The sequence below is a fragment of the Poeciliopsis prolifica genome, unplaced genomic scaffold (assembly GCF_027474105.1).
Source record: "Poeciliopsis prolifica strain line A6 unplaced genomic scaffold, Auburn_PproV2 SCAFFOLD065, whole genome shotgun sequence".
Lineage (NCBI taxonomy): Eukaryota > Metazoa > Chordata > Actinopteri > Cyprinodontiformes > Poeciliidae > Poeciliopsis > Poeciliopsis prolifica.
Window position 1 is genome coordinate 2058697 of NW_026562440.1, and position 11040 is coordinate 2069736.

General features: G+C 40.4%; 1 protein-coding gene across 1 annotated transcript in view; it reads right to left on the bottom strand.

Annotated features, from left to right (window-relative positions):
* The window catches only part of sgk1 (serum/glucocorticoid regulated kinase 1), a 31730-nt gene extending 21357 nt beyond the window's left edge, over positions 1-10373 (bottom strand). The window contains exons 1-3 of the mRNA XM_055019984.1: positions 9934-10373; positions 9325-9503; positions 5415-5654 (exon numbers count right to left, since the gene is read on the bottom strand). Of these exons, the coding sequence (XP_054875959.1) occupies positions 5415-5654; positions 9325-9459 (375 nt within the window). The 5' untranslated portion in view covers positions 9460-9503; positions 9934-10373. The remainder of the gene's footprint in view (positions 1-5414; positions 5655-9324; positions 9504-9933) is intronic.
* Positions 10374-11040: the final 667 nt, after the last annotated feature.

Genomic DNA, 11040 nt, shown 5'->3' on the forward strand with positions numbered 1-11040 from the left:
GCTGACTTTTTTTCAGCTCTCTAGAACTGCCTTATTAATCCAGAGATGTTAACAAGATTCTTTTTTTCCAAGTGCAGGTCCAATCTCAAGTCTTCTGGAGCCAGTTTGAGGAAACACAGATGTACAGGATCAATAAGTCGCCTTTCTCTATTCTTCGAGGGACAATTCAAATCAAGTATCGGATCTTTGAAGAGACAAAAGTCCAGAGTCAAGTTTTTGAGTGGAAAGTCAAGTTAAATACCAGGAGTTACTTTATAAATCCGACTTGTTTGTGAACTATAGACTTTAAAGGCTCATATAAATGTGTTTCCTCCCGACTGTAGCAGCAAGACTCAAGTCCCAGACCTCAAGTCAGAGTTGGGTTTTTATGTCAAGTCTCAAGTTTTGTGACTTAACAAAAATTCAAACCCAAGTCTTAGAGTTGAATCGTTTTGTTTTAATCAGTGCCTAAGAAAGATCTTGTTCAAATAAGTCCTTTGAAGATTCGGCTTTGAGGTTTTGTGGCTCCCAATGGAGAACAGAAGCGGCTGACATCGAGCAACTCCTGCTGCTTTATCTCTCCGGAGAGTGAGACACGTGGCCACCTGACTCATTGACATACTTATCATAAATGGATATGACCCACTGATCATCTGCCAGCTCATCTGAGCTGGCAGTTTCTGTCCAAGAGGACAAAAGTACAAAATCATCAAGCCAGCTCTCCCAGAACATTAACAAAATGAGCTCACTTCACTGACAAATGAGGCACGGCTTTCTAATCTTTAGATTTAGACTTGAGCTTCTATTGCTGTTTTTGACTGAGGTTGAATCAAAAGTCATCCACATCTCACAGGGACTCATGGGAATAGATAAAAATCTCTGTTCCTCTTGGACACACTCGGCTTCATATTTCTCTCTGGATTTCTTAAGCCTTCATCTTCTCTGCCTCACTTCCTGCCTTCCTTCTGTTTTCTTGCATGACTGACTTTTGGACAGCAAACTAAAATGGGGCCAGAGAAGTTCAGGATTTTCCAAGAACTCTCACTGATTAACACCATCACTCCATCAATAATTACAGCAGGCTATAAAGGCATGTCTGAAAAATGACACTGGACAGCTTAGATAATACTTCTGGCCTTACATAACGTACAGTGTCAGATATTACATGATAGGAGGTTTTAGTCTGGCTTTATATAATGAAATTCAGCATTTTCTACTTTATAAATAGGAAGTAGTTGAAAGGCTAGGAGCTATACTTGGGAAAGTGTGAGATAATTAACACTTCAAGGGTTCTGTTGCTGAAATTTCTTTGAAAAAAAAAAGTTCTCTTTATTCAGTCAGACATAATGTGTGCATATTTTAAAGTTACACACACACACACACGCACACACACACACATCCACACACACACACACACACACACACACGCACACACACACACACACACACACACGCACACACACACACACGCACACACACACACACACACACACCCACACACACACACACGTATATATGTTTTTTCTTTTAAATTTGCTAAAACTGTAAGTATACGTATGAGTGTACAGACAATAAAGTATACAGAATAAACAGTAGTGACTAATAGTTAAGCGCAGCTAAAAAAGTGGTATGTCACTCCATGTGTTGTTGTGTAAATCAGAGTACAGTCATCGTTGTTAAGTAGGGCTCTATCTTCAATAATATGAGTAAAAAAGGCTAGAATTTGGGAACAGTCTGCGGATAAAGCCAATGAGACAAAAGTTGGTGTTTGGGTTTCCTCTGAATGTTCAAGATTCCTTTCATAGTCTAAAGCAAGTCGGGACAAGCTGCTCTTAATGAGATTTCATGTTCTTTTGCGTTTCGATCAAGTCCTCATAAGGAACAGTGCAGGCTTGATTCAAGAGATTAGTGCCATGGCTGCGTTTGCATTGAATTTCTGTATGGCAGTCCAGCTGCTATGTACACTGAACAACACAGGATGTTCTTTTCAGGAGGCTTTACAGAGCTTTTATTTCTCTTCATGCTCAAGCAGCAACAGGGCAGATGGCATGGCCTCATCTTCTGGTTAGTAATAAACTGTCCTCTCTGTTATTTTCTCTTTGTGCGTCTTCCACATCAGCTCTAACGCTACAATCAGACATTATTCCCTATTTGTCATTCCCTTCTCTGCCTACAGCAGAGAAGGGATCCATTTCCTTCTCTGCCTACAGCAAACCTTTTGTCCCTGCAGTCATCAAAAGTGTCAGTGGGTTGAAGGCCAAAGAGCAGAGAGTCAGGCTGTATTTTTTGTTTGTTTGCATTTTTAATGTTGCTGACGCTTTTTAATTAGAAGAAAAAGATGCTGTGTTGGCTTTCTAATGTGTAGAGAAAGGTGACACTGAGAGATGTGTCAGGATTTTGTTTTCTCCAAACAATAAAAAGCTTATTAAAACTCACCAAATTCTGATTTTGGCGAGTTTCTTTTAATTCTTTCCTCTCTGTGGATTCGAGGCAAATTAAATTCCAGTTCATATGCAGGTCCCAGGTCCTCTGGCAGCCGTCCACCACAGCAACACATCTGCTGCCAAGTGCTGATTAAAAAATTACTAATTCTTGTCTCACAAGCAGAAAAGCTACACTGAGCAAAGCAAGGTAATAAAAACAAAAAGAGAAATGTGTTTTCATCACCAACTGCCTTCCGGAAACATTGTTAAATCTATGACTTTTTAACAGCAACAATTCACTTTGATGGGCTGATAAATTACACGATGAACCTTGCTAATTTGCATCTAAGCCAGGATGCGGGTGGCCTCCATCAGGGCGAAGCAGAGACTTACAGGCTCCGCAGGTTTTAACGAAACCATTTATAGTGGGGTTGACTTGCAAAATCTTTGGACAGAACATTCAAAGGTGCAATATTATGTTTTCAAAACACTGTTGACGTACAACAACGAATGACGTACATTATTTGGAAATAAAGTGCAATATCAGATGAGGACATCTACTCTGACTGCTACTGTGTTAGATAAATGTGGGGTTGTCAATCATTCATGGGGCCTGTCTTCAGAGATTCACACAATGCTTCTATTGCGCTCTAGAGCAAAGAATCAATGCTGTGTTCTCTGTGCAGGCTGTTCTAACCTCAATGCAACACCCCATATTTCTGCAGACTCATAAGAAATGCTGTGGACAGATTCATCAATTTTGAAGGGACAGATTAAGATTTTCGAAGTGAGTTTCTGTCGAAAGGCTATGAGCAGTTAATATAATTCCTCCAAATCGCTTGACCTTTTCATTATTTAACACAAATCCAAATGAGTTTGCATCAATGGTGCATTTTGAAAGAATGGTAATTTAAACAATCTCAGAGTAGCTATTTTATCTTTCGGTACTTGTGAACTACTGCCCTCTAGATAGTAAGCCATATCAGAAATCACACCAAGGAGGACCATCTTATAACTACAAAAAGATCCAAAATTGTATTGCTGTTTATCCAAATGCCACAAAAAGAAAATGGAAATGGAGTAAAATGGAATGAAAATTGATTTCCTTGAACACCTTAATACTGTCTCATGCAACACAGCTTGAGTTTTGCTTATAGCCTCAATGGGATGGCGATGACTCATTCCCTCTTAAAGCCCAGGAAACTGGAAAAACACACACAGACACAAAGGCGGAGTGAACTGATGGTTGCAGCGAGTGACAAGCAGAAGGTTAGCTGCAGCCACATTATGGTGACATTATGGTGACATTACGGTAACATGTGTTAAAGAAAGGCATTTGTTGACAGTTTCAGCGTTTTTGGCTGGACGTAGTCGTCCCGCTGTCCATTTTTGATACACTCGCCAACTGTGGGCAGCAGTAAACCTCAGTATTTTGTTTGCTTTTGTGTTTTTTTTTGCATTACATAACAGCAATCATTGTGGCGCCTAAAGACAGGACAAAGAGAAACAAAGCAATTTCTACAATCCTTTTATTACCCACTCCTTCCCTGGCTTCTTTCTGTGATGTTGATGTGAACTGAAACAACTGAAATTATGGCATTAAAAACTTTTCCACCTGCTGACCAGAGGCGGAAAATTATTGTGTGTTCAAACAGCAGGTGAGTGGGTAGCTGCTCCCGTTGCATCATAGGCAATGAATCAGGGCACGATGTCCTGATAATCCTTGATAAACTCTTCCATCTACATTTGGTTAAATATTGCTTAAAGGTAAGTACAGCACGTTCTGCAGGCTCTAAAGATATCAGAAGTCATCATCAAAGATTAATTTACCTATGAGGGGTGGGATGTTTGAAAAACAACAATAACATATTCAGCTAGAGTCTTGGCTGAGATCTTTAGGAGTTAGCATGTTGTTCCTGTGCCTGCTGTTGCCTCCCAAAGTCTCACAACATGCATTCTGGAGTAAATGGAGATTATATGCTTTTTTAGCACATAAAACAGTCTGCTATGCACCTCCTCACCTCTTTAATGTAGATTGCATGCATAAGAGGCTATTTGAATCTGCAACACATAAATAATTTGATACAGTTATTTAAAGAAGAATAGAAAATTACACATTTCAATCCAAAATGCACCTGGTTTTGATTTTTTTTTTAATTTTATTTTGTGAGCTGTTTGTGCATGGTCAAATATTTATTCAAACACTTTCCTACACTCTGTCCCTTTAACGAGGCAATCCGATCCTACAAAACTTTTATATTTGTTGGTGACAATACAGGATTAGAACTTCAAAGAATATGAAGTCAAAATTTTAAATACTATTATCCATCATTCAGTTTAATTGTATTTTACAACCTTTTTAATTTACTTCAATGCAACTTGGGCCAGTTGACCACGGATTCAACCCAAATTTCTTTGACCAGGCGCCTGTAAAACTTTCACTGTGATATTTTTTGATCCAATCAGAGTTGTACTTGCTGGTGTGCTTTGAAGCACTGTCCTCTTATATAATTTGCAAAATAGTGCCTGAGCATCACACTGCCAATCCCCATGTTTGGTTGCAGGTATAATATTTTTTTACTAGCACTGAAGAAAAATGAGAGTTGAAGGACTCTTTACAGTTCAATCTTCTTGTTGCTTCAAATGACTATATGCTGTATTAAGAATCAGAAAAGACTAAACTAATAAATAAAACTAAGCTTTAGGTGACGAAAGATTTTGTGCAAAACTCTTGAGAAAACATGAACTTGCTGAATGAGAACTCTAAGGTTTGCAAAAAACTGGAGGAAGCCTGCATACATTTTTCAGGTACGCTGTGGTAAAAAACAACAACAAAAAAAACAGAAGCAGTTTAAAAATATTACATCCCACACCGCCTTCAGGGCTGTGGTTTGAAATGACCCTGCAAAGTAAAAGCTAGTGATAGCATGTCAGAGTGACATCATGAAATCATTGTGACACAAACAGAGACATGGGGACACACACATTGTTAACTGTTTGTATATCTTTTACCTTGCAGCTTTTGACTTTCTCATGTCCACTGGGTTGTCCAGGTTTGGTGCAGGGAGAGCAGAGCTCCTGTTGGTAATAATGGCATCCCTGCAGGCCTGCGTAGTGGCAGCAGCCGTACGGTGAGGGGAAGTGTGTGTACCATAGGTCCTCAGCCAGGGGACACCTTGGACATGGATAGAGAAGATTTTTTCCCTGGGTTTTCTCCACGTTCACTTTGGGGTTCCTCATCCACCTCCGTACCTACACAGGAAACGGTAATATTAATTCAGCTTTCTTTGATTTTACTTTTACTTGTCTTCTCCTGTCCCACACAAACCCATGCACACACACACACACACACACAGTCAGCCTAGCCAGCTGCAGCGTGTGATCAAGGTCATATGAGTAGCTATTTCAAATTACACGTTTGCTCAGGAGGGTCACACAAACATACTTGAAAGAGGTGCAGCTATGCCCTGCCAGATGGAAAAACACATAAATTACTGAACCATTATACTCTTATAATCATTAGATATTCCTTTGTTGGGTCCACACTATAAACAAATCTGCAGGCCTGCACTGGCAGCATACTGTAGATACCCAGCACAGGTATAGGTCAGTGCATGAGAAACAATGCAAATAGTACACAGTGAGTCAGCTTTTTCTCCAGAACTGCTGCCACTTCTTGCAAAAAAAGAAAAAAGCTCATAGTTGAGTGTGGGCTAGTGTGTGCAGTTTTAAAGGAAAGATACAGTGGAAGTGAAAGAGGAGCCAGACAAAAACAGAAGCACATGACTGACAGAGGAGAGAAAGGCCTTTTAAAAGGAGGCTTTGAGAAAACTCATCATGCTGCGCATGTTGAGCACTGAGTAAACACACACCGTGGGGCTGAGGCCTGTGTGACGGAGCAAGTTCAGACAGCTGAGCCTCACACATACACACTCACGCACAAAACACACGAAGATTAAGTGCCCAAAAGTCAAGGGTAGCCAGACAGCATGTCAAGACCTGTTGGGTCTGGAGAAAGAACAAACCGGGAAAAACAAGCCAGCAGGTGAAAGCATAAACAACTAGAACAGGAGTGGCGAGGAGTCCAAAACATAAAAACAAACCGATGTAAGAATCTCCAGAAAGATATGAGCATGAGTCCTGAACCTCCATTTCAAATATAATACACAAAAAGGTGATCTGTTTACTTTGCACAAAGTTGTGCATAAATGTACAATAGGAGGAAAATTCACCATGGGTTTTAAAACATCTTACATGTGGAAATCTTAAAAGTGTGACATGAATTTGGACCTCGCCCACATAATACCATTAGCACCTTCAGGTGTTTTAGGGACTGTCATCTAGAGTCGAAATTGCTCAAGTTCAGCCATTTTTCACACACAAAATCCCACTCAAATTAATATGTTTGTTCTTGTATCACGACGAATTGTGAAAAACTTTGACTTTTTGATTACTTTTGAAAAACACAACATAGAGATCATTTAAACCTAACAAATTAACCACAGTCACACCACCAAAAAGTCAAAATTGCTGATGTCATCTCAACAATAGCATTTCTCATTTTGCTCACCTTCATCACAACTTCAAACATTACATGTATCATCTTCCTCATGTGCCTCCTCCTGTCTCTTGAAGGGCCCAGGTCCAAAATGACCCATGAAAACATTCTCATTTAATCAGATATATTGATTTTAGATTTCTTTTTAGAATTTATCCTTTGTTGGAATAGAGATATAGAGGATCCAATCTGGACTTCTGCTCACATCCTTGTCCCTAATTAGGCTTTGAGCTCATGCTTGGCTGAAAGCTTCCAGGCTTTTTTTTTTTTTTTTTTTACCCCTGTACTCAGGATGAAGTTCAATCCAAACTTATCATTAAATAGATTGATAGATAAAAAGACAGGGAGGGACAGACAGATGCATAAATAAACTTGATACACTTTGAGATTTTGTTCAAGGCAAACACATGCTTTCTTGTTTGGTCAGGGGAGAGCAGACATTATGAAGTGAATGCATCAAGTCCCCACATTTTCCACAAGTTTAGAGTAATGTTAGTCGCTTCCTTCCTATTACCACTTAAGGTCAAGAAGCTCTGTTTGATCTCAGCAGTAAATTATTCAGATTAGGGAAAGCAAGAGCCGCGCTGCTTGTCAAGCCCGGTATAATTACAGCATGCAGCACTCTTCAGCTCATCAGCTAAACAAGCCTCTGGCCGACCAATGTGTTGCCTCGCTTTTTCCACAGTCAACACTGTTTTTTTTTTAATGTCATAATCATATATTTATCTCTTCAATATGAAACCCTCTAATACATAGATGCTACTTCTTTATTTAATACATTTGTATAAGATTTTGCTTGGTATGACTTAACAAATTCCTTTTCCCCAACAACAAAATGAAACTTTTTGAGAAATTATGAGGCAGGAGGTGTTTAGAGCTAAAACAAGCTATTAAATTTTATCATCTGGTTCAAGAAACAACACAGAGGACAAAAGAACTGCAAGATTCACACATAAATGTAGAAAGACTCAAAGGGGGAAAAACAGCTATCATTGCATTTGGTGATGGCAGCTGAAATACATAATGAGGAGGTTTTCTTATGTGTTTGTTTCCTTGATTTATCAAGGAAACAAAGGAGTTTCACATTGTTAATCTTTTCCCTCCTGAAAGCCTGAGCTAAAGGATGTATTTTTGTTGTTGTCGCCACGGCCGGAGAATCCAGAGGGTTCACTTTTTAATGAGGAGATTTTTTACCACTAGCGACATTTTAAAACAAAAACATGTGACAACAAAGAGAGAAATGCATCCTCCATTATGAGATGTTCCTGTCATAAAAAGATCAAGTTTTATGTTTTCTCCATTTCTGATGTTCTCTCTGAAGATCCATTTAAATTGTGACATGGCCACCAGAGTTGTTTCTCATGTTTTTATCATCTAAGCCTATTTAGTCTCTTACATAAGCAGGGATCACAAGTGTGGTAGAGGTCTGGTATAAAAAGTCTCCACACCACTTGAAATGTTCCACATTTTGTCACATTTTGACTACACACCTCAGTGTTATTATGTCAATGATTGATGGCCAGTGTTAATTCTACCTTATGCAACACTTTGCATTAAGATGTGAGTGTTATCTAAGCAGAGTACCATTTGCTCTGCCTCCTACTTGGCTTTTGGCAAAGGAAACAGGACTTCTTCTAGTTTTCTTATCATTCCTTATTCTTATATATCTAACTGGTACATTACACTAATAATTCTCTTCTGTGAGCTCCAGATCCCTGTAAGTCCTCCAGAGTTACCAGGAGCATTTTTATTGTTTCTATCTTCAGTTTTGGTCATGCAGTTAAAAGTTTTGTTTGAGGAACTAAACAGAGCTCTGTGAGATGCTCAAGGCTTCAACATTGTTTCATGACCTCTTCCTGTTTTACATTTTAAACTCCACAGCTCTCTTTGTGCTGTATTCTGCGTTGAGAGTAGCAGGCAGATTGGATGCTAATAAATACTTTGGTATTTCCACATTTTTGATGCTGAGTCATTACAAAAAAACAAAAAAACAACACCAAGCAAATTTATTGTAACATCATTACATGCAGTCTGGGAACATTTAAGAAACCGTGACAACACAGCAACATCATGTTCTGGTTGGTCCAAAACAAGCTGAACTGAAGGATTTTCACACTTAATCCTACAGTGACTGTGGGGTGCACACACATACCAGGACACACACCCTCACACACACAGACACAGAGGGAATCCAATCTTTTGCTCGATTAGAGTGGCTTAGCTTTGACTATGACATCATCTCTGGCACGCACACGCAAACACACGCACACACACGCACCCGCAGACAGAGATGGATTGGGAGCAGCTGCATGTATAGGTGCCTGAAATAGCAAACTTACAAAAATCATCCCAAAAAAGACTCACCTTTCTCTTGACAAACTGAAAAGCAGAACACTTCTTAAAGGAGAAGGCAGTTTTCTCTCCTCCTCCAACTCCTCCGCCTCCTCCTCCTCCGCCACAACCTCCTCCAAGTCCTCCTCCCCCGTTAACCATCTTCATGGCCGACACCGGCACTCCGCTTGTCTCCGTAGATCCCAGGGTGACTGGCAGGGAACGAGAGAGAGAATGTTTAAAGCACCAGGGAGAGAACCAGGGACAAAACATAGGAGAGATTCTGTGTGGCAATAAAAAAATAAAAGAAAAAACATACAGAAGAGAGTGAGACAGATGAAGGTGGAAAAGGCATATGGAGCAGAATGAAAAAGAGGGGGCCAGGATGCTGCAATTAGTGTCTTATTACTGGAAAAGTAACAAAGACGGAAAGAAACAAGAATAAAAGATTAACAGAAAGAAGAAGGGAAGTTGATAAATGGTCAGACAAATGGAGACTGATGGAGAGTAAACAGCATTGTTTACCGAAGTAAACAAACACACTCAAAGCATCTCTAAACTGTTATAATGTGCAAAGTTTACGCATCTTTTTGCTCAGCGCATTACTCAGGAGTGTGCCATCATGCCCGCCTTCCTCTGTACCTTTCTGCTGTTGTTTCTGCTGATTCCACTGATCCCACTGCAGCCTTTTTGTTTTGGTGTGAAGAGTCTCAAACGGGGAGAAGCGAGTCCTCTCGTCAGTTACAGGTGTCCCCTTCAGTTTCCTGCCTCCACTAAGTCTTCATTCCCAAAGACAGAGCAGAGAGAAGAGAGAGACGAAAGAGTCCGAGATGAGGTTGCCGTGCGTCGAAAACATGCCACTCAGTGGCATGTGTGTGTGTGTGTGTATGCGTGAGTGTGTGTCATCAGCGGTGCAACAGCTTGAGATGCAGCATGGGTGAATGATCCGAGAAGGAGAAGTCAGGAGGCGTGTGTGGGTGCATGATGAGGGGAGGATGATGTGTCCAGTTGCAGTGCTGCTACTTTATCAATGAAAGGCTCTGCAGTGAGAAACTGCTGCCTCCCCTGCTCTTCTCTCCTCTCTTTCTCTCTCCATCCAGCCTCATCACTGCTCCTCATCTCCACCTCGCCCTCCCTCCTCCCTCCCCACTCCTCATTCCTCTGCAGTTGAGGTTAGCTCCTCCCCATTTTCTCTCCAGCCACCGCTCTGTCACACCTCGCTCTTCCGAGGTCTTCTTCCTCTTGTTTAAAATTGTCCCAGCGAGGACTAAAGAGAACATTGAGACCTGCATTTTGCCCGCTCTTCTCGCAAACTCTGCAAGGGCTTAACTCACAGAGAGAACATTTTAATCATGTTTCATGAGATTTGCTCCAGCTGGGCTTAAGCTCTCGCCTCCGGCCCCGTAACGTAACACTAAACTTTCCTCATTTGACATCCCGGGGCATGATTCCTTGTTCTGGTTGTTCATGGTAGAAGAAGTGCTGGGTAGTTTGACTGAGGATCAAATAATATACAAAAAAAGTCAAGTTCTTTTTTTAACCCTTCACACTTTACCAGAACTCTCAACAGTATCTGTAAGCAGTATTGACCTTTCAACTGGAATAAATTTAATACACACTATGCGGGTCAATCTTCTTTAGCTTCATAAGAAAGACTTGCCTTTCAACTAGAAACATTAACTGAGCAGTGCTTTGGACAAGAACATTGAATTCTGAATCATCTGAATCATAACCTTAAATGTGAAAATA